Source organism: Porites lutea, chromosome 13 (assembly GCF_958299795.1).
Source record: "Porites lutea chromosome 13, jaPorLute2.1, whole genome shotgun sequence".
NCBI lineage: Eukaryota > Metazoa > Cnidaria > Anthozoa > Scleractinia > Poritidae > Porites > Porites lutea.
This window is the reverse complement of record NC_133213.1, coordinates 2,675,547-2,699,560: the sequence shown is the minus strand read 5'-3', so window position 1 is coordinate 2,699,560 and position 24,014 is coordinate 2,675,547. Positions and strand designations below refer to the sequence as shown.

The 24,014-nt window shown below is 38.9% G+C and overlaps 2 protein-coding genes across 3 annotated transcripts; both read left to right on the top strand.

Moving 5' to 3' along the window:
- Positions 1-251: 251 nt before the first annotated feature.
- On the top strand, positions 252-23,403 carry LOC140923216 (lutropin-choriogonadotropic hormone receptor-like). Of its 2 annotated transcripts, none has more exons than XM_073373296.1 (5): positions 252-577; positions 17,583-17,782; positions 18,921-18,995; positions 19,897-19,968; positions 20,862-23,403. In XM_073373296.1, exons 2-5 carry the CDS (start codon positions 17,583-17,585, stop codon positions 22,372-22,374), a joined length of 1,860 nt encoding a protein of 619 aa, XP_073229397.1. In that variant the 5' UTR covers positions 252-577; the 3' UTR covers positions 22,375-23,403. The 2 variants fall into 2 exon arrangements, with proteins under 2 accessions (XP_073229397.1, XP_073229396.1); XM_073373295.1 differs by lacking the exon at positions 252-577 and adding an exon at positions 10,579-10,716 and having other exon boundaries at positions 20,862-23,401.
- Positions 2,388-7,456, top strand: LOC140923383 (uncharacterized). The gene is made up of 8 exons (XM_073373471.1): positions 2,388-2,606; positions 3,053-3,128; positions 3,406-3,466; positions 4,017-4,049; positions 4,730-4,816; positions 5,277-5,312; positions 5,396-5,467; positions 5,989-7,456. Exons 1-8 carry the CDS (start codon positions 2,567-2,569, stop codon positions 6,013-6,015), a joined length of 432 nt encoding a protein of 143 aa, XP_073229572.1. The 5' UTR covers positions 2,388-2,566; the 3' UTR covers positions 6,016-7,456.
- Positions 23,404-24,014: the final 611 nt, after the last annotated feature.

The window sequence follows — 24,014 nt, the reverse complement described above, 5'->3', positions numbered from 1 at the left end:
CCTCCCCTCTAAGTCTCACTAGCTCAATATTAATTAATCCTACCTGGCCTCCAGTTGGCTGTCCTTCTTCGTTTCAAGACTATAAGGTGCGCAGGCTCTTGTACCAGTGTTCAACAATGTGGGATCCCTGTTGAGGGAGGGGTGTTACTGTTATCAAGCTTAAACCAAGGCACCAGCTTTGGCGCTCTTACCAACTCCCACAACCTGATTTCTTATTGACACTCTTGTAATCCTCTGGAGAAGTGCCCAAGTTATCTCGACATGACATTCTCAGTTCTTCTGCTAACTGGATACGTGACCAAGTACAATTTTATTTGGGTTACGCAAAGCCACTATACTTTTAAATATGGTGGCTTTGCGTAATAAACATATCACCTTCTTAAAAAACATGTCACCTTTTAAATCGCCTTAAGGCCACAAGCCGCGGGAGTACACATCAAAGTACAATGTGAGTATGCTAGCTATCTGAGCTTAAATCACGAATATTCTGCATGTTTGAAAACGTATTGAAGCACAGAAAAAAGTGATACATCGCAAACCCTAAAGTTAAGGGCGTGAAGTACGGAAGAAGCCAAAGGTAAAATATTCAAGCACTTATTCCTCTTCGTATCTTTATCATATTTATATTTTTTCATCTTTGTTCCTCACACTGTTTACAACTCTGAAAAGGCTTTTTAAAATTTGTATATAGGCAAAAGGCAAGACAATGACTATTCAAGGCTTTTCTAAGGCACTTTGTTTCGCTCAGATATTCATTTTAATTACTGTGGTTTTCATATGGTAATTTCAGTTCAATAAATATGTGTGATATGTCGTGACTGTTTGACAAAGCACGTATTGCATATAGTAAGGCTTAAACCCCTTTTTGCAGGAGAAAGTTTGAATTGGGCATGTTTTAACCTTTTTCTGAAATCGGAGAACTGGACAAAGTTTTTCACGAAGACAGGAAAATTATAGAAAGAAAACTTGTAAGTTTTTCCATTTGCGAGAAGTATCTGCGATCTATTAATACTTTTTTGTCATATTTTAGTCTTATTGTTTTAATGAATAACTGTTCACTTTAAAAATAGCCGTTTGTTAAACGTCAACTTTATCATTACTACTGACTAATGACTGAGCCGAATAATTGCATAACACCACTGGATCATTTAACTTGCTGAGGGCGTACCCGATTTGTGATTCGGCAAAATGATTATTAAATCAGTGTATAAATAAGATCGTCAAGTTGCTATAAAATTTCCTTTTCAACAGCATTCTGTAGAAATGTTCTGTGGGTGACGTGAGCTAGATCTTGGAGTGTCCAACTGACATATAGTTGCATCAGAGTTCTCTGTTGCGTTTTCAGACATAACAATAAAATAAATGAATGCAAAAAGTCAAAGTACATGGGAAACGTAGCGTATTAGAATGTCAACTTTTAAGGAGTTTTAGTTCGGAAGTATCAATAATTAATCATGTTAATCTATTGTATCAGGAGAAAATCATTATTCTCAACTGTCTTGTAAAGTTTAATAATAATCATCTCCAAACCTGTCTCACGGCCGACACGTTTCGAACTGCGAGCTACCAGTGAGTTTACAGATATTGATTACGTTTACAGTAGAACCCCGGTAACTCGAACTCTGAAGGGAAATGGAAAACAGTTGGGAGGAATTACCGGGATCGATTGAATATTGACTTGAGCTTAGCCTGCTTAAGACCGACTTAGTGTCTAGTGTGCCTAACTCAAGTAATAATCTAAAGTTACTGATTTTTGAGCCGGGGGTTTCAGCCCTTCGGTGTTTATATTACAGTGCAAATTTAATTTAGCTTTATATTTCATCAGAACCCGCGGTAACATGGTTAGGCCTTTTTAGATCTGAAAAGCGATCTGTTGGTTCCACCTATTAAGATCAAATTAATTGTTGTAAAGAAGAGCTGATGATGGAAGGACGTATATAAAACATGGACCCCCCGGTCCCCCTTTGGATCTAGTCCATGGACCTCTATATGGACTCTGTCCATGGACTACTCCCGTGGACCACTCCTAAATTTTGAAGATGAATTTTTACCAAAGGCCGGGATAAACGAATTTTAGGAAGAAGCTTAAATGGACGAAACTTTGTCAGTTTATATTATCGGAATTAAAGGCTCCTCGTATTATATACATGCTCAGTTTTTTTTTGATACATGGGTTCGGCTTAGTCTGGAATTAAGGAGAAACTAATTGAAGGGGACATGAGCTGAGAGTCAGTTAAATTAAGAGAAACGTAAAAATAACCGCTTAAAACGGATCAATCTTAGCAGCTGGGCACAGAACCTTATATAAAAACAGTAACAGAATATAATATACCAGACCTTATATATTCCACTGCACTAAAATTACCCTATTTTAGTTGCTGTGTCACTAAATAACGCAATTAAATTAAAATAGCTCATTTCTAAGAGTCCTTCTTACGAACGCCTTTCTTTAACACTTAACAAGTGTTAAAGAAAGGCGGAAAGGCGGAAAGGTTTAGTGTGTGGGAATCATGCGCGGCAGAGCGAGAACGGGGCAGATGTGGAAGTCAGAGTGTACCAGCCCACGATGTCATCGGCCAACATGGTAGTTGGGGACATCATTTCCGGTAAGTGTGTCAACTTGGTGTAAGGGACAGATGAAAACACTAAATCGGACTAAATCTAACCTTTGACATAATTGTGATGACTGAATGTTATGTCAGCAATATTTTGCGTCCAACCATACTTAATTTGATTCCCCCCTCAGCTAACCATCTTGTTTAAAAGGAAAGTGCACATTCAATTTGTAGTTTATAGGGCGGCACTCCACTCAAAGACTTATAAAAAATTGTAATACAACATAACAGGATTAAAAACCCTCAACTGGCAGGATGCAACCAGTTGGCTATGTACAAGCGTGGTCGAGGATTTGAACTCGGGACGACCGAGAACAAATCCAGATGTGGCCAGAGTGGGACTCGAACCAGGGACTGCCGCGTTGCGCACCCGACGCGCTGACTACTCGACCACGCTGCCTTACCTTTAATATAACCAATCCAATTTTACTCCGAAGGAGATGATTTGACTGTGAATGTGAGGAGGGCAATAGGAGAGGCAATTGTGGCTGCCCAGGCCGTACGCTGTCAAAGGTACATGTGATACTGCATTTGTAGTTTCTCTCATGATAAATTTCACCCCAACTTTTCCTATTTAAGGACAATATTATGGACGAGTTTATTAATATTCCATTTTATACCTTCTACGTATCTCTCGAAATACGGTTCTTCAGTTTGAATCCAAATGGCATAATTTTAAACATGACCAGAATGTCTCTTATCCGGCTCAAAATTTGATGGGACAATCGAAACGAAAGCATTTTACTAGGTCTAGCAAAATATATATTTATGTCTATTATAATCGTTTCAGGGACCTGATAGTTGAAAATAGAAATTTAAGAGAGCGCCAAGACATGGAGGCAAGAGCGTCGGTGAGTTGGAGTACCACTGCAGTGCTAATTGTTGAAAAGTAAATTGCTAGTGAGCGCCTTAAGTTCCTTGAAGCCCTTGAATACTTCTTCAATTTGTGTTGTTGAAAAGTACGCTTTTTATCATACTCCAAACTAGGCCGATAGGCGATAGAAAACGTACGACTTTGATTTACAGTTCCCTTTAATCAGCTACAGCGTACATTTGTGAGACTACACTGCGAACCAAAAATAGGAAAAGACCATTGATTTAACGTAAAAAAAAGTAACAAGATTATCAGTACTTCGTAGCAAGCGTTTTTGGAGCAAATAACGTGGAAAGAGGGCTCTTGTGCCATTTTTTTGCACGCGACCAAAACCGAAAATCCCGATTTTCGTCGTTCCTCGGTTTTTCTTTTCACGAAAACCAGACAGTAACGCTTGCTGCACAGACTAGAAATACTACATAATGTACACAACTGTATACATGTACACAAGTCCAAGTAAACCACATTTAAAATTTAATCGAGACCATCGACTAATGTACAATGAACCAGTTTTTTTTTTTCTCTAGGAAATGGCCGACAGAGCACATGCACAAAAAAAGGTAAGCAAAAAATACTTGGTCACTGACTTAGTGTCAAAAGATAACCTTACAGAGACAAACGATGTCGTTGGGTATCGACGTTAACTTCGTAACTTCCACGTGCAAATTCGTAAAAAACTGGTGACAAAGGCTGATTTACGGACATAATAGGGCTCTACCCCATCAGCATTGTAGTTTAAAAAAGTGATACAGTAAAAACCCGCGAGTAAGAACCTGAAAATTAAGAACCTGTTTTGCCATTTATACCCCCTATAAAGAAGAACCTGTTTAGCCAAGAAAATGAAAAATCATATTAGTGAAATGCAACGACAAACCTGTGCAAGAATCCTGTTTGGAGAATTAGGAGCTTGGTATTGCTGTGCAAATAAAAGTGCTAATTTATTGATGTACTAAAAAAATAAAGTGCAAGAAGTTTAATAATATTGTTCTATCGCATTTTGAAATTGAAAAATAGGCTGATTACCATCTTGTTTTGTAGCTTGTTTTGTTTTGTTTGTTTTTTTTTTTTTTTACAGAAATAAGAACCTATTTAAGAACCTAAATAGCCAAAAATTGTGTAAACTACCATTTAAAATTAATAAGAACCTGTTTAGGCTAACGCCAGAAAATGTAGGTTCTTACTCGCGGGTTTTTACTGTAAGTTATAAAGATATCAAAATCTATTTTTCTTTTTCTGGAAGTTGCCTGCCGTCGAAATTGACGAGGATAAAGAAGAAGATGATGAGGAGGAGGAGTCTTTGGATGCCACTGTTGTTGACACGGAGGAGGTAAACGTACATGATAAGCTGATATGGGGCTACGCGTGTTTTATTCACCGTTTCATGCATGTAAAATGAGCGCAAGACCATGCCCATCAAGATGGACTTAAAGTGACGTCCACTGATACAAAGGCCCGCGTTATTTGTTTTTTAACACCACATATAACGTTGACTCCATAAATCGATCTGGCCTGTTCCAGGCTCCGAGATAGTCGGGTCCGCTGAATTGAGAAAGTGCGAACACGAAAATAAAATGGGAGGAACTGGGGAGAGAAGGGCAACTTTTCTCTTGCCTTTTACTTTCGCGTCTGCTCCACTGTCTGAGAGCCTGGAACAGGCTCAAATCGATCACGCAATGTTTAATTTTCTGTAAGTGTAGAGTTTGTCCTGGACAACCAAAACATGACAGATATATAAAAAACGCGGTATACTATGGGTGTATATAAATATATATCATTATATTTTTTAGGTAAGAAAAAGGCGGATCGAGAAATATTCACAAAAGGTAATATAACTGTGAGCGTTAAAGCTAAGTTAGTGACAGTGTGGCTATCCTCTTATAAACGTCATCCTTTTTTACGTTAACAGGACGGGCCAAGGGACCCTAAAATTCCCAAGGAAGATGATGATGATGACGAAGATGCCAATGACAGTACAACGGTAAGGCTTCTTTAAGTGTATTTTGTTTCGTCTTAATACATTTCACGGCCTGCTGAAATTTGAAGCTGCACCTCGAAAAATGTGATGAATGTTATAACGTGTGCAGAATGTGGACTAGATTACAAACGGGAAACGGGTGATGTCCAAAGAAAATGAGTGACGGTACACAAACAACAAATCAGAGACCCGCAAAAAGAAATGGTGGGAGTTTAATACTGAACATATTGATAAATGTTCTGCGGGTCTAACACTATGATTTCTTTTCTTTTTCTTTTTTTTTTTTTTTTCATTTTCACACTGAACAAACAACGACAAATAAAAGTTTGAATTGAAAATTATGCAAATTGCTCTTGGAGAGAAAACAGGTCAATAAAGACACTACGCCTGAAGAGCCGCAATAGTGGTGAAAAGCGAAGCATAGAGCAAATTTACGACTTCCATTTTCTACTATTTATTTTATTTTTATACGACGAAGGCAGTTTTATTTTGTTTACAGTTTTGTTTTGTTGTTATCTCAACAGGTGACAATGAGGACAAGTGGAAATTGAATACTTTTTTCCTTTCCATTCCTTTTTTCTTTTTCAAAAAATAAGTCCATATTTAAATATTACAATGTGTATATAAACAGATGATTGTGTTTTGATTATGATTATAATTTAGTCAAAATTAAGCGTTGGATAACCTACATGTTTTTTTAAAATTTATTATTGAACACAGCATTAACATTCCGCTTAAATATGCAGATTCCAAAATTTGTTAATATAATTTCTATGCATTGAGGATTCACTCTATATAATTCACTCCGCATTCACCGAGTAAACAGTGAAGTAGCTCAGTTTGTGTGATTTAAATTGTATGCTCGTATTTTCAGTTAGATTCGGAATCAGCGCAGCGTAACTAAAAAGAGGCATTCATCACTTAGGGCGCTTTCCATTTGTCAGAACTGGCCGGCCGGACAATTGCCGGACCAGTCAGTTAGCAAATGAAATCGGCTTTTTGGCAAGGGTAATTGCTTAAAACGCTATGTCCCTCGTGCATACTTTTTGGGACTTGACTGATCAGGCTTGATAGTTTTGATTAAAAGTGAAATTTTCGTTAAGACGGGAACAGTCTGCCCGTTCTGACAATTGGAAGGTGCCCTTAGTTGTAGCAAGACGGAAAACTGTCTCGCAGCCTGGAACAGGCTAGCCGGCCGCAACTTGTGAGATCGACCTTTAGTTAGTCTAGGCTTGGTGGTGAAATTTTCTCATCTGGCATCATTCATTGGGACCATCATATCATTATAATAGTGTTACTGTTACTAACAGACAGTCAAATAGCCCACGTTCCTGCATGTATTAAATACAGCTGAGATGAGGCCCAATTTTAACGGTTCTCATACATTCCTTCTAACGGCTACCGCTTTTTTTTGTGCTCAAGTCTCTTCGGGGATTGCGAATTAGAATGTAAAAATATGGAAAGTGCGCTACTAAGAAAATATTAGGCTGAGATGACACAAGAGACATATATTTTGATCTCTATATATCAATGTTAGATGCGTGTTTAATGTGGTTACCATTAATGTGACAACGTTGTTTTTATGCATGTAGAAAAGGAAAAATTGAGTAATCGACAAATCAGTGGGATTTTATAAAATTGTATTGCTATTTACGTAATCTTTTTAAATACCGTTGCTCAGAACATAGCAGCATAGGACTAGAGAGAAAAAAAAACTAACCTTACAGTGAATACGTTGATTCTAACGTCATAGGACTATAGAGAAAAAAACCGAACCTTAAAGTGAATACGTTGATTCTAACGTCATATTTAACATTTTTTAGATTTATATAGAAACTCGGTAAAAAAAAAAAAAAAAAAAGACAGAGCCATGCAACGAGCTTGGGAAAAATCCTTTACCGAATATTAGTTCTTTTTTACTGTTATTTGTTGTTTGTCGACTGAGTTTTAAAAATAAAGTCGCATATAGGAACTCAGCTAAAAGTATCATTTGTGTTGTGGGTAACTTGGGAGGATTAAAAACGACTAAATTATCGGCAATATCTTGAGATGTTCTCAAAAAAGAAAAATACATAAAAGGGGGACTTCTTCAGATGGAGCGAACAGTTGTTAATCTTAACCGATAATCGCCAATAATACTTTGCACGTGGCATTAATCACTTCAATCGCCAAAAATATATCAATGATTCTAATGGCGTAAAAACGTTTTTTTTAAGATGGATACCAAAGGCGTTTGCACATAGTATAGCGACTCTTACACAAGCCTTTAGAAAAGACCCTAAGCGATTCACAAGGCTTTCTTATACAAGCCGTCAGTAAAGACCCTTAGCCTTCCCTCAGTATCTTAAATAAGCCTTATGTAAGACAAGTCGACAAGCAATTATGTTACACAAGCCTTCTGTAAGCCTTCTTAGGCGTTCTGTAAGACTCTTACACAAGCCTTCTGTAAGGACTCTTACACAAGCCTTGTGTAAGCAACCTTTTGTAAGGACTCTTACACAAGCCTTGTGTAAGCAACCTTACACAAGCCTTCTGTAAGGACTCTTACACAAGCCTTGTGTAAGCAACGTTACACAAGCCTTCTGTAAGGACTCTTACACTGTAAGTATCTTACACAAGCCTTGTGTAAGGACTCTTACACAAGCCTTCTGAAAGTATCTAGGACTCTTACGCGTTCTGTAAGTATCTGTCACAAGCCTTCTGTAAGCACTCTTACGCGTTCTGTAAGTATCTTACACAAGCCTTCTGTAACCATCTTACACAAGCCTTGTATAAGGACTCTTACACAAGCCTTCTGTAAGTACTCTTATGCGTTCTGTAAGTATCTTACACAAGCCTTGTGTAAGCCTTCTTCGCGTTCTGTAAGTATCTTACACAAGCCTTGTGTAAGCCTTCTTCGCGTTCTGTAAGTATCTTACACAAGCCTTGTGTAAGCAACCTTACACAAGCCTTCTGTAAGGACTCTTACACAAGCCTTGTGTAAGCAACCTTACACAAGCCTTCTGTAAGGACTCTTACACAAGCCTTGTGTAAGCAACGTTACACAAGCCTTCTGTAAGGACTCTTACACAAGCCTTCTGTAAGTATCTTACACAAGCCTTCTGTAAGTATCTTACACAAGCCTTCTGTAAGTATCTTACACAAGCCTTCTGTAAGTCTCTTACACAAGCCTTCTGTAAGTATCTTACACAAGCCTTCTGTAAGTATCTTACACAAGCCTTGTGTAAGCAACCTTACACAAGCCTTGTGTAAGGACTCTTACACAAGCCTTGTGGAAAGAGTCCTTACAGAAGACTTGTGTAAGCCTTCTTACACAAGAGGTAAGTATCTTACAAAAGGCTTGTGTAAGCACTCTTACGCGTTCTGTAAGTTAACTGTTACACGAAAAACTTTTTACATAATTGTTAAGTGTTAAAGAAAGGCGTTCGTAAGAAGGACTTTCAGTAATGAGCTATTTTAATTTAATTGCGTTATTTAGTGAGACAGCAACTAAAATAGGGTAATTTTAGTGCAGTGGAATATATAAGGTCTGGTATATTATATTCTGTTACTGTTTTTATATAAGGTTCTGTGCCCAGCTGCTAAGATTGATCCCTTAAAACATTAAAGGAAGGTTAAAATAACACAACAGATACAACAGATGCCACGAATAGGCAAAACTGAAGAAGATTGTAACGGATTGAACTAAGGGTTTTTGAAAACTGCTCTTTTAATCAGCCTAACAGTTTTTCAAAGTTGATCTCTGCTGTTTGCAACTTGAAAAATAATGCTCAGGAGAGATATTTGTTTGTCTCGATTCTCTGCTTGTGTCATTTACAAGTAATTTCTTTGCTTACTTTAAGTTCCATAGCGATTGAGGGCGAGTAACTGGCAAAATTGAACAAAATGAACTGGACTGCCGTGACACAGCCCCTAAGCTTCATCCGTAGTCTCATACGCAGCCGTTTTTGTCAGTTTCTATTTTTACGCAACGAGAAGACAAAAAAAGAGCTACGTAGGAGGCTACTTCCTCCCACTCCATTCCTCCTGTTCGATCCCTTCAACGATGGTTACTCCTTCACCGGACTAAATCAGAACCCATTATTTGTACATTAGTCGTATGGAATTGAAAAAATTTTAGCAAGTGTAAAATATGAGGAGCCCTTAACCCTGATACTGACCGGCACAGTTTCGTCCTAAAGGTTCCTAATATTTGTTCGGCCTCTGGTAAAATTCATCTACAAAAATTAATCCATCAATCGGGCCCACGAAGTGGTCCCTGTTTTGTATATGTCCCTATCGAATGGCATCCAAGTGGAGTTGCAAGAACTAGAATTTGAGTTATTGGGGTGAATTTCAGTGGCATTTTGATCAAAGGAAAGGAAATTTAGCCGGTTCGAGTTAGTGGGAATTCGAGTTGTCCGAGTTCGACCTCTCGTGCTGTTTTTCTACTGCAATAATAAGATTTTAAAAAAATTTTTAACACAAACTTTCGCTTTACAGTGCGGACACTCAACTCGGGACAATTCTCCAGTTTTCTTTTGCAAACGGACCAATAACATATATTCATAAATTTGAGGGATTTTTTCTGAGAGGTCAGGTAAGTTCAAACGGTTTAAAAGTCTTCAACGGTTGCATAGTTTAACCTTCGACTAGATAAGAAATGTATCAGTTCCTCGTGAATCATTTATTGTAAAGCCATGATTCTTTCGACTGATTAAGTAGAGACAAACGTGACGGCCTGTTAAAAGTAAACAGTTTCTAGTGCAGATAAATTGTTTCAAAACAAATATTGTCACCATACGATTTTTGGTTTAGATGTTTCCGGAGACAATTCCAGACTTGTCTACTTTTATTTCCCTCAGCAACTTTTAATTAACCGAACACTAGAGCATTTTAAAACCATTCAGCTTGAATAGTAGGAGTTTTCGCCCCCTTCTCCCTCTGTAATACAATAATATATGTTCATTTAAAAAAAAAAGGAAGAAAGATACCTCGCCCCTTTCCATTGAAATAAACTGAATAACGAAAATCTTTATGGGCTTCCGTAGTGCTCCGACTTCCCCTTCAATGACGTCATAAAAGTGCTGAGACGCTCTGTATCGCATGCGCGACTGTATAAAGGGATAATCATGTAACGTAATTGCGCGCAAAACAAAGTTCATTGATCACTTGACTACCTGTCATTTTAAAACTACGCTGGTGCCCTCTATCAAAACTTCTCCTGCTGTACGGAATAACAAACTCGTTTCTCGGATGTCGTAAAAAACAAGGTAAGTTGAATTTTGTCGATGATTAGGTTGTTTTTGTACAGTATTACGAAGCAAACAGCGGGAATACTTAGACACATAACAATGGAACGCGTGCTTAATCACTCAATCTTGTGATCATGTTCAGTTCGCGTGAGCTCACTTCTCAGTGCAAAAACAGGCCCACTCTTTTTGGTACGAAAAAGGTTTTTACAGCCTATAATAACGTTGATCACGACGTAACTACATAAAATCTCCCATCTTGTCCGATGGATGGATTATGGTAAATGATGACCCTGCATGCCTTCGATTATCTGTACCGTATGATAAGCGCTTGTTCTTTTTTTAAATTCTTAAGACTAGAGAATCGTACAATGAAGTCCCCATGGTCAACCCTGTTTTCTGTTAAAAAATCTACTCCGAGGCCAACATTCTACATCCTAAAAAAATGTTCGCTGCAATGAATCAAATGAATAGCACGGTTAGGTGCCTACATGGATTTCATGACATTGCACAACTGTGAAATCAACTGGAAAAACAGTAAAGAGCTAACTTTAGTTCAAATAGACCGTGGCAATGTCGCAAACAATTACTTTCAGGCCAGCCGCTTTGGCGTCCCTAACGTTACCTACCGTTAGGGCCTGAATATAATCGCTTCCAACTCCAACCGAGCTAAATAGAAATCTTTGTTAATGTTTTTGTAGTTCCAGCACAGCTTTTGAAAGCACTCTTGGAAAAACGTCTAAAACAGCGCGCGCTGCGGTTGCAATTCGGAGATTTGAGCGTATTTGGGGTACAAGTCCCGTAAAAATAGAAAAGAGACGTAAAACAGGTACGCGAAATATTTCAGTGGTTATCCTAGGAGTCTGCGTTTGCGGAAGCCTCCAGGACTTGTCAAGGTGTGCGTGTTTAGATGCAGACTTCAGTTTCTGATATTTATATTGGGGTCAGTAATACACACATGTGGTTCTGCATGCGGTCACAATTGTCTTTTTCGCGCAAAGTTTGCGAGAGAGTCGTTCGATTATTTACGTTATCGGGAAATTAAAGCTGGCGCTGGCCTGGTGCAATGAAATACAATGTTTATCACAACTCTCGTTTTGAAAGATAATACCCCCTCAGCGTGATCTCTGGACCGTAAAATGTAAACCTTCTCATTTTTAAATAAACTTCAGAATTAACTGAATTAAACATGCCATAAATTCTGCGCGATTTTCTTTCAACCGCAAGATTAAGAGTTTATTGATGGATTTAAGGACTCTTGATCCATATTCTTCTTCTTCCGTTTCATTTCCTCTTGAATTTCCATTTTATGTTCTGAACAGTTCTAAGCCCTCTGCTTTAATACAGTCGACACCTCTATAAGACGGACACCTCTGTAAAACGGACACCCAGAATTGGTTCATGCCTTTGTTTGTTCCCTTTAATTTGACTCTCTAAAATATGGACATTTCTCCAAGACGGACACTTCGTGCAGTCTTAGGGTGATGTTACACGAGACGATTCGCAACAACGATTTTTAGCGCAACAAAAGCGTTGCATCATTGTTGCGACATTTTTTCGAATGGTGACAACATTGTTCCAACATTGCAACGCTGTGTTGCGCTAAAAATAGTCGTTGCGAATCGTTCCGTGTAACATCACCCTTAGAGAGAGTTAATTGTATTGTCAGATATCACTGAAACATACGATTTTTCGATGTTAAGTTATTAAACTTCAGGCAAAAGATTCTCGGATAAAAGAGCGGCAATCGAGAATTTTTAAAAATAACTTCAGAGCATCCTGAATATTTTGTAACATCATCTTTCAAAAAAGAATTCGAACCTCGGAAATGTCAGAATCAGTTTGATTTTATCTCCTTTATTTATTTTTTCAAGGTAAAAAAGAAAGGCACGATAAGCGGAGGGAAGTTTATTTTTCAGTAGTTTTAATTTGATTTTAAAAGTGTCAGTTTAAATGCGTCATCGGTGAAGGTACTGTGTACGCAAAGTTGATGAAGACTTCCTTTGTCAAGATACCGTCCAAATAAAAAAAGTGATCACTTCAGTGGATATAAATGATGAAGCAAAACACAAAAAGGGTGTAAAACAAATACAGTGAACTAATGAGCCAAAGAAAATTGGCCGTATTACCGGAGTAGGCTCAAATTTCATGACTTTAGGGCCGTAATGACAGATACACCAGGAATACACCGTGCATCGTATGCACCGTACTGTTCAAATTAATAAACGACAGGAATGTATGAGATATCGCGTACAGTCAGTACATGAAACTCTTTTAAAATTCGGCTATAAATCGCCACAAGTGCATTTTAAGTGTACTGTAGTCTAAAAACAATGCGGGAACAAGCTTAGATTACTAGGTCAATAAACTGACATGTCACAGGCGGTTTTAATTTTTCAAATTTCGAACGCGTGGTCGTTTTAACGGGGTGAAATCATAAGGGATTCTACTGTTTGAGATTTTTAAAATGTGGCTTTTGGCCGTATTAGCGGGTGTCCGCCATTAAAGGGTTTTTTTTTTATAAGGAAATGTATGGTCGTTTTGCCGGGCCGAAAAAAACTGGCCGTAAGAATGAGGTGACCGTATAATCGGGGTGGCCGTAAGGCGGGGTTCTAATTTACCGTCAATACGGACAACGAAGGGGCCACAGCAAGTGTCCGTATATAAAGCAGGTCACGGTTATTAAAGTAAAAAACAACAACAACTTTTAATCGACCAAAATACTCAAGGAATAAATGAGGTCATTAGTATCGTCAAATTTAATAACTCTAACCCCCCTTCACAAAACCGTGATTCCTTGGACTAAATCTACGAAAACACTCAAAATCGCTCATCTATGCATTGCTTAATCAAAAGCGCTATCTGCACAACTCGTTTTGTGCCACAGTTTGAAATCAACGTCCCAAAATCATCCTATCCGGTGTGCTGTGATGCTGAGAACATCGACAAGTTATCACCTAAAGGTATTTTTACCTTCAAAAAGGACAGGTCTGTAACAGCACACAGTTCAGTGACAAGGAAGTGTCGGCATTAACGAGGTTGACTTTCCTGTTGAATGGGCGAGGAGCAAGTCGGTCCGCTGTCCGCATTAACAAGTGTCCGCATTAACCGTGTTGAATTTAGAGAAAATGTTGAGACTTGCTCCAGGGACAAGGCTGGGTTCGACGGTAGTGTCTATATAGCTGCCCAATGTGCCGGCCACCCCTCAGTTCTGATTTCCAACCCTGATCTTCAAAATGTTTTCCCTTCTCACGAAATTTACACGGTAGACTTAAGTTAACTCAAACTCCCGGCTCACCCGAATCAAAATTGATTTCCTTTGAATTTTGTCCACCCTTTTGCTGTATTTAACCTTTAACCGCCCCTAAATCCAAGTAATTTTATTTTCCTTAAGGGCATTTTCGTTTTCTTTTTTTTTTTTGTTTTTCACTCTCGAGTGGAAGTCGAAGAGCTGACGATGTACACTTGTCCTTTAGTTTTAGGATTTACAAAATATCGCTCCATTTGTACTCGTAAAATTCGAAAACACACTTACCTACTGCTCACGGTTCCACTCCAGCTTTGAACATTTGACGTCATTTCTATGGTCTACGGGGCATAGACAGTGCAAAATTAGTGTCTAGTTGTAAATAAAATGAATTTTTAATTAATATAATACCACAGGGAATTACTATTTAATAGTTTTTCCTTCTCAGTTGTTGCGCTTCGGACAAAACTATCCGGAAGTATGCTGAACAATTTTCTGACCCTCGGCGTAAAGCTTCCGTCTCGCTACGGAAGAATTGCAATGGAAGAGTCATTTAGAAAGACTTAAAAGTTATAAACATTTTAACCGCGGGCCTCCAAAAACAACTGCAAGTTTGTAAGTTTGGGTGTTTGTTTTTGTGTGTGTGTGTGTGTGTTTTGCAGAGAGGCACAAGCCAGGTGGCTGTTGTCATGTAAATTAACGCGTGCAATTTATTTGGCAAACAGGAAATTGGAAAAAAGCGATTCATTCTTAGAAAAACATGTCTATTTCTATGACGTGCTCTTACGGGCATTTTGCGGTGTTAGATGTGACTATTTTTGTAGTCACTTTCAGTTTCTACTAGTGAATTACCTTCCAGAAAAAAACAGTTGCGACGTGTAAAAACAGTTTTTAAAGCTATATATGGTGTACAGTTAAATCTGGGAACAAGAAATACGTCGTCAACTTTTGTCGCTGAGGTAAGATCCTACTAAAAGATCAGCCACGCACCGGAATCTCTTTAGACCTACTATGCAAACGCCCAGTGACAGATGCGCCGTGCGCTGAACGCGCGCTCGCCGTACCGAGCGCGCAATGCCGGCATATTACAAGTATTTCAGATTGCTTTTACTCAGCAGCTTCTCTTGTTTACATATTTTAAATATATCATTGAGCTTGGTAAAAGCGTTAATTCACTTCAGTACTCCACACAAAATCATCTTGAAGTTTAGGAAACGTACGATGCAGTGTTTTGATATATTTCTTTTTACTTAGTGAGGCACTTTGAGATTTTAGACCGGTCTACACGAAACTGTTCTTCAGCGCGATTTGAACTTGATGTCGGAGACCAGTTTACATAACCTATCGGACCCATCTTCAAGAAAGGGCAAAATGAAAATCGGGCTCATTTGAAAAAAAAACTGTAGTAAAAAAGGTTAAAACAGACAAAATTTCGGAAAATCGAGGCCCGACAATTATCTCTCCTAAAAGGATATATGAAAGTACAGTTAAAAGAATGTTTGATAGGGCAATAGCCATATACTGAGAGAAGCGGTTAAGACGCACGTACAGAGATATGATTTTATTAATTCCAGTTAAGATATCTACAAGATGTTAGATCAAATTAAGTCTCTTTACATGTAGACTGTTTGATACCATGTGGCTTTTCAAAAGAATCAAAACTTTTTGAAAACATTTTTGCAAAAGCTCGGCCAAGTTGTGGTGGTTTTGTTGTCTGTTTATGAAATATTAATAACAAAGAAGCGCAGCTTCTTTGCACACGGTTCAACATCGCTGCTGGAAGTAATACTCAGACTAAAAGTGCAGAAGAACAAGATTGATTTGTTATTACACCCGTGGACATGCGATTTCACGCTAAAAAAAGAAAAAAAAATTAAATGTGACATTTCCCTCGGCTTATATGAGAGAGACAGACGCACTTGCGCCGTACGCTGACGTCACGACCCTTTAGGTTACTTTGATTTCTCATTGGGGCGAAACTCCTTTTGGAGCTCCGCTAAAACGCTGTTTTAAGTTTTGAAACTACTTCTTAAACAAAATAATTTTCATGATGAAATCTAACGATTAAAAAGCTGCCCAGAGACGTGTATCCAAAGAAATAACTACGAGCGTTTGTGTTTACCCTCTGAATTATTTACGAATTTTCGAAATCTAAGACAATATACAACAGTTTAAATTCATTATAGCTGCTAAAATCTCAGACACATTTCTTGATTAGTATTATGATTAGCAAAAAACTGAAATCAGTCGATAATGAGTCAAGATCATGGCCCTAGCGTGTCCGATTTTCTAAGAGATAGATTTTATTAAAAAATACTTTTGAAAAAAGCGCTTACTGCTACGGCGATATCGAGGCTTAAAAATCATCGCTTCGCAACCTTGAATTACTACGAAATTAAACTGTTAACACTCCTTGCTATGGAAAACATATGCGATCATTTACAGAGATGTAGATGTAGAGAGTCACTAAATAGGGGAATTTAAGCAGCGACGCTTTTGAGCGACGCATATCAACCGGAAATGAGTTTTTTTCTCTTTTAATATGCCTAGACGCTGCCAAATTTGCGTTGCTAAGTGTCTTTACTCTTATAGAAACGATTTGCCCAAGAATTTGTTCAAAATCACGTCCGAAGAGTGAAAAAAAGCCAGTTCCGTTTGACGTTCGTCGCTCAAAATCGTCGTTGCTTAAACTCCCTCAATTGTCTAAGTAGGAGTGACTTGCGAAGGTTGACAAAAAGATTCTGTCCATTATGGTGATATTACACGAGGCGATTCGCAACGACGATTTTTAGCACAACACAACGTTACAATGCTGGAACGATGTTTTAACCGTTCGAAACAATGTCGCGACAATGTTGCAACGCTGTGTTGCGTTCAAAATCGTCCTTGCAAATCGTCCCGTGTGAACATCAGCCTTATAACCATCGCTACTCACACACTTTTGGAGCCTTTTATTGGTAGCTTATTCAGTAGGAGCTCGTCATTTCTGATACAGCAAGTTTTAACGCCGCTTGTAGCCGACTAGACTTCCTGCGATTCTGAAGAAATAGGTGTTAATGTTGGTTTAGGGGAGGGGTAGGTGGGCAGTTTCACAGAAACGTAAAATGATCCCACTATGCAAAGGTCCTGTCAGAGAATCTAGAACAAAAGCGCTGGTCAGTTTACTTAAACAGGTTCAGGTTCTATCTTAAGATAGCGATTCCTTTGTTTCGAGCCAACAATGCGACCTGTTTGACAGTAACAATAAAAAATGCTTTTTCTCTAATGCAAACAATTCATAGTATTCTGTTTAAAATGTATTGGGCACTCTTCCAAGGTGTGTTTTACAAAAACAGCTAGCACTATACTCGAGAGGTATCAGAAATTCGATTCCAAGTTCAGTGCTAACAAGATCGTGACAAAATTGCTAACGTTCCTGATCTGGGTCCTGATCAAACAATTTCGTTCATAAACTTCCTTTCCTATAATAAAATTGCGCACTGAGTTATTCGATCTTGTATTTGGTCGACGTCAATCTTAAATTGATGGCAATGTAAACATCGATATATTATGCGAAATTGCCGATTTAATTTAATAACACAAACCGCAGAGCCTGAGTTAAGTTTAGTTGAATGGTATTTCTTTTTTGTTGTTGTTGCAGATGGCTCGATCCACTTTGTTATTTTTGTTGACCGTAATCGCTCGGGCGTCTTTGCCCACCGAAGCCCTTGTCACAAATTGCACTGCTGGATGCAAGTGCAAGGAGATTGTAGGCGAAGGAAGACTGATCTCAGCGAACTGCACAATAAGTAACCTCACAGAGCTGTCAATATTCATTCCACCTTCGCGAGTAAAGACACTGTGAGTAGACCAGCGCACCTATGTCACAAAAAGAAATATTTGATGGAATCCACCAGGAAATTAATTTTCAGTGGACAAAAACCTTGTACCAGAATAATTTAAAGCATATTGCTTTCAAATTTACATTTTTAAAGGGCTAAAGATGTAATTAGTTAACACGAAAGAAAATTTCTTATGGGAATCCGAGAAAATGAATGTCAATTTTCACAAAATGACATCTTTTACTTGAATTTTTCAAAATTTACCTGTGTTTTCACAATTCTCGTGAAATTTGACATTCATTTTCTCGGACTCCCATAAGAAATTTTCTCTGGTGTTATTACAGATGACTAATTAAATCTTTAGCCTTTCAAAAATGTAAAACTGGGAATGCAATATTCTTTAAATTATTCTGGTACAAGGTTTTTCTCCACTGAGAATTAAAATTACTCAATTTCCTGGTGGATTCCGTTTTAAATGTTCTCTGATCTGATTTTAAGCTCAATTGTAGTCTTTAAAAAAAACCACCTCCTATACGTATATCTTCTACGTATTCCAACGTCAACATTTGAGATATGAACGGATATTTTGTTGTTGGTAGTTTGTTTGTTTGTTTGTTTGTTTTTTTTCGTAGACGTTCAAGAACACACAGAAAAGCAAATGGCAGCTTTCGTTGTATCGTAGCTTCCGAACATTTCGTACGGCTTTCTTGTCGGCAAATTTTACTCTAGAAATTAAAAAAAGCCGTGGTCAAAGTAGAGGAAACATCATCTTCTAATTAACAAATAAATTTTTTTTTTACACAAAATGATATTTGGGCTAACCAAATATTCAATAAGAATAGTTTTAGGGTGATGTTACACGGAACGATTCGCAACGACCATTTTTAGCGGAACACAGGGTTCAAATGTTGGAACAATATTGCAGCCCTTCGAAACAATGTTGTTAAACGCTGTATGTGTTGCGCTAAAAATCGTCGTTGCCAATCGTCCCATGTAACATCACCTTTAGCATGGCCGCATTGACAGATGCTTTATTGGAGCTGACAGATGAGATGTCCTCTTTCACAGACTACAAAATGACATGAATAGCTCAACCAGGCAATTACTATTATTTTTTAAATTAAATTTTTAACCGGTTTATTTTTCTTGTTATTCAGGGTAATCGCGTTATCTAGTGAAATGGAAATTCTTCCCGAAGGATCGTTTGTGAACTTCATTAATCTTGTGAACTTGTAAGTATTGTTATTAAGTGTTATTTAGAGATCTACGGTAGCCTTAGACTTCCATCTTTCACTTAGGGTAGCTAGATTTTTTTGTAATGTGCGGCAGAGGATGAGAGGGAGGGCAACCATCATCTTTCGATAGGTGTACAAAGACTGTTTACGGGCATAAAGGGAAACGCGTGACCTTAGAATGTACACAAACCCAGCAGTGACACGATTGATCTCCTTTATAAATCTGGAAAATTTGGAAAGAGGAAATTAACTTTTATCCATTTGTTTTTTTAGCGGAGGAAGCTTGAGCAACCACAATAGCGACAGGGACGATAGAAAGCAACAACAGAAAAACCGGTGAAATGAGGAAGTTTCACGTCGTACTCGTGCAACGACAAAGAAATGTACAAAAAAATGTGATGCTCGAGCAAAGTTGTTGTTTTGCGAGTTAAACCTATTGCCTTTTTTGCCGTTCTCGTTATCATCGCCGTCGTCGTTGCTCAAGCTCTCCTTTAACTAATATCTTCGACATTATTTCAGGTGCACACCTGTACGGATAGCTATGCCTCTGTCATTTCGTTTCTGAGAATAAGAGAACAGCGATAGCTAGCCTGCTTTGCAGGCGTATTTTTGGGGGGCTGGAGAAACCTGCTTCTTTGTTTACGCATGCCAAAACGTTCGCGCACCCGCTTCCAAAGAAAATGCCTGCATTCTGTGTTAAGCAGCAGCTCATCCACCACGTGCTCTGCTAACGAACAATTTTGCACGCCTCGCGCGGAAACAGACTCGCTTGAGAATTTACAGAGGTGGCTCAGTTTGTTCCATATTTGGACATTTCGCTCGGGTGGGCGAAACGGGTTGGGCTTATTACTGGGAAAAATAAACTGTATTGTCATATTTCTTTGTTCTGAAATTGTAGGAGTATTCCTAACAACAATATTAGAGTGATCAAAGATGGTGCGTTCTCGGGTCTCAATCTTTTACAGTACCTGTAAGTACATTTACCATTTTAATCAAAAACACAAATAAGGTGTTTTATTCGGTGATTTATTACATTTCCTTGTTCTTGAGAGAATGACTAACGAACATAAGCTAGTTAGCGATAGCTTAAGTTGTAATCTAAGGTTAGGGCCTATTTACAAGGAAAGAGGGTAACCCTTTTGATAGGGTTACCCTAGCAAGCAGATTAAAGTTAGCTCTTGTTTACAAGCAAATTTCACAGGTAGGGTTACCCTATCACCCGGGTGAACTTTACAAGCTTCGTGTCATTCTTTGTAACGGTTCAAAATTTGAAATAATATTGAAGTTTTCTACGGAAAACACGTTAAAATCCTCGAAAAAAGGGGGAAAATAATATTATCATCGTAGACAGAACATAACTTTTTATTTTTTAGATGTTTATAATTAATATCAGAAATTGGATAATACTGTTCAAATTGGCACGATTTAATACTGCTCACGCATGACCGCGGAAAGTTGACCGGGGTAGGGGAGTTATCCCTATCTGAGCGTTTACAAGGCAGGTAGCGTAACCCTAGCACTCAGGTAGGGTTACCCTAGCGCCAGAGTAACCCTACCTGCCTTGTAAACACGTCGTGTGAAAAAAGAAGAAATATGCGAGTGCTTGGGTTACTCGCTTGCTAGGGTTGCTTCATACCAACAACAACAGAAACAATCAATATTTACGGTATCTCTACGTTAGAATGCTCTTCGAGTGAGGTGTTTACATAACAAACTTTAAGAGAAACTACACTAACGCTAGCTAAAATATATATACATGTATATACCCAAAGAGGCTATATAAAGCCACCCCATGCAAGTCGCACCACACATTGAGTTCTATTGCACGGATGGTTTGTAATCATTTCGTTCTCTTCTCCGCAGAGACCTTTCTGCAAATCAACTCACGAAGTGGGAAGGAAATTTTTCGAGTGGCTCGGAGCTTTCGTCTTTGACGTATCTGGATATATCAAGCAATCCAACCACATTTAAACTACCGACCGCTATACTAAAACTGCCTAGCCTCAAGGAGATTCACGGTGCGTTCTTGAACCAACCGTGCTCGGTTTGCACGCTTATCAGGAATTGCAGCTGGCAAAAAGAGGAAACGAGTTCGAACATGGACAAATTTAACATCACTACATCAGACCTGAGAAACGAAACATTTAGGAAGGGCAAAGAGGAAAATTGTCAGGTCAACGAAATTGAAATATTAAGTAAGGAGGTGGTTAAATACGCGCAGTATGGTTTTTTTCCAACGTGTTTGGAAACGAAGAAAGAATGTTACGACAGTGTTATTCGCGTGACACCCATTCACAGGTGCTGGGACAATAGTAATAAATATTTGAATGCGGTTTTCTTAATTGCGCCGATTGCTTTCCTTCTAAACTTAACGGTGGTTTTAATCACGTTAACTACTCGAGCATTACGGAGAAATGTCACCATGTTTTTGACCTGCAATATGGCTTTTAGTGACTCCATTCTCAGTCTATATGCGATCATATTGATCTCAACGAGACAAAAGTCGTATGTGGACTTCTTGATGATCCAGCATGGCATGTGTAATATAATCGGATTCATGTGGCTTACCTGCCAAATAGTCAGCATCAAGACCTCCTTAGTCCTGACCGTAGAACGCTTTTTAGCCGTGGTATATTGCATGGAGCCCACGATTCGTATAACTCGCAAACTAGCGGTGGCCCTTGCAGTGCTAATATGGATTTTGGGCGTGGCTGTTGCCATCTTACCATTACTGAAAATATCTGTGTACTATAGCAACACATACTGCATTCCAATTCGTCCAGTTAAAGACATACCGCACTCCTATGAGCTGAGTATAGGGCTGGCGCTATGGGGAATGCTTATATACTGCACAACAATACCCTTCTACCTGAAAATCTTCCTCGCTGTGAAGAAAACTAGCAGGAGAGCCGGTGTAAAAAGAGATGGTACTCTGGCTAAAAGAATATGCATTTTGGTGTTAAGCAATATGTTATTTTTCTTCTTTCCAATTGTGATTGTATTTCTCTGGCTTACGACTGACCTCAAGGAGACAATGTCGCCAAAGAATCGAGAAATTCTTACGGGAGTTATTCCATCACTACTCTTCAGCCTCAACTCCCTCATAAATCCGTTGCTTTACGCTTTCAGGTCGGAAAAGTTCCAAAAAGCGATCAAAATCAGGATATACACAATTTGCTTGAGGAAGCCTAGGAGTTCTTCTTTGACAATGTCTTTATCTCATCTAGCGACTGTAAGAACTACAAGAAATCGCAATTCCCGTTTACCATCGTCTGCAGATACGTTAAACTCTGCTTATACCATAGCCCGAAGGACACCTCCCACGCCGAAAAGGGAGTCATTAAACGGGGATGCAATGGCCTTGACAAAAGTCTAAAGTCTAAAGTTAATGTATTAGAATCAACAAATGGCTTCCGTCGGCTGAAGCAAACGAAAAGCAAAAGTGTCTGTCTGAGGGGAACAAACGGCAGTGAAATGTCACTGTTCCTAAAATTAAAATGTGTATGCACTACCCTATTCTCTCTTGATACTGCTTAGAAAACAGAAGACTGAAGATCATGTAATAACTTCTGTCAAACCAAATTCAGATACTTCATGCAATGCCCGTGGCGGCCCTATTTTCGCCAATTAGAGCGGTTTTCATTTGAGTGTCGAAAAGTAATTGGTTTTGCACTTTCTACACGATGCGATTGGCTTAAAAGATTCGCGCCACCTTTTCATCCAATCAGAAGCAAAACCAAAGCCAATTGTGACGCGCTCGCACGATTTTCCCGCGCTTTGCGTCAGCCACATGTAATTACTTCGAGTTTTGATTGGTTCAATGTATTGTCTGTGTCCTATGTGATTGGCCAGAGTAATTACTTTGGTTTTGGTTTTACGACACTCAAACGAAAACCACTCTAACAAGTTTTTTAAGTAATTTTATTCGACTGAGTGATTTGAAATTGAATCGCTAACGACAAGTGTCACTTGTAAGATGTTTCTTATAATTAATTGTTTATTACTAGACGAGAAAGACGAACAATGGAGGAAATAATTCTCTCGTTCCAACATGGTGTACAAAAGAGAGGGAAAGAGAGAGAGCTACACAGGCTACTAACTGAAAGATCGGTTTTACAATTTGACCATTTTCGTTTTTAAAGAGTGTGAAAATCAGAGCTATCACGGTGCCCCAAAAATGCAGTTATTCATGAGGATAAGGCCGTTTCTAAGAAGTAGGGAAACTATAAATAACTTTTCAATGACGCATGCTATGTCATCTTGTGAATTAAAATATGGTTGAACACATTTAGTTCCCATGGTAAGAGGACGCATGACCTGCCTCCTTTCTAGGCGTCTCAAGTGTTTGGAAAACTGAAAACGCCACTGCGAGCGATCAAGGCGTATCGCGCAATGGACCATGGGAGCGTTTAGCGTTGACGCAAAGGACGCTGGGAGGCTAGCGGGGTCCCGCAACACAGCAAGAGGGCCAGTGAGGTTCCTTACGTAGTGAATTTTCTGAACATTTTTCTCTTTCTTTCATTTTCCGTAGTTTCATTCGCCCCTACGCCCGATTCTTTTTCCCCACTAGTATTCCCATATCCCTTCCCGACCTTCCTTGGCCGTTTAGCCTGATTCTTAAATGATCATCCGAGGACGCTCGCTCGTTCAAAGTCCCCTGGGAGTTTCAGCCAACCGGATGTCGGAGCGCCCGAAAATTAGGCTCCTTCATGAGTTCACCCTCTTTAGCTGAGGGCTGGGGGTAGACAGAAATATCTATACATAAAGGGAAACAAAAACAAAACAAAAATACGCCATCTTACTGTGCTTGAGTATGGCATCCTTGGGGTTCAACTGATAAAGCCTGGGCCACGCCCAGATTCGACTCCTCGGGGATTCAATTTTAATTTTCCGACGGGGATCCCTCTCAAGCTAGAACCCAGAGATGTTTCCTAATAAAAAGGGAAAGGCCTAGGGGATGGGGTTTTTCCACTCCCACCTCCCGTCCTCCCCCCACCTTTGTATAAATAAGCGTCC

Excerpts from the sequence above, each read along its gene's own strand:
- LOC140923383 (XM_073373471.1), top strand. The coding sequence starts at position 2,567 with ATGTCATCGGCCAACATGGTAGTTGGGGACATCATTTCCG. Across the intron at positions 2,607-3,052 it reads AGTTGGGGACATCATTTCCG|GAGATGATTTGACTGTGAAT; the intron begins GTAAGTGTGTCA and ends TTTACTCCGAAG. Across the intron at positions 4,817-5,276 it reads CTGTTGTTGACACGGAGGAG|GTAAGAAAAAGGCGGATCGA; the intron begins GTAAACGTACAT and ends TATATTTTTTAG.
- LOC140923216 (XM_073373296.1), top strand. The coding sequence starts at position 17,583 with ATGGCTCGATCCACTTTGTTATTTTTGTTGACCGTAATCGCTCGGGCG. Across the intron at positions 17,783-18,920 it reads CCTTCGCGAGTAAAGACACT|GGTAATCGCGTTATCTAGTG; the intron begins GTGAGTAGACCA and ends CTTGTTATTCAG. Across the intron at positions 19,969-20,861 it reads CTCAATCTTTTACAGTACCT|AGACCTTTCTGCAAATCAAC; the intron begins GTAAGTACATTT and ends TCTTCTCCGCAG.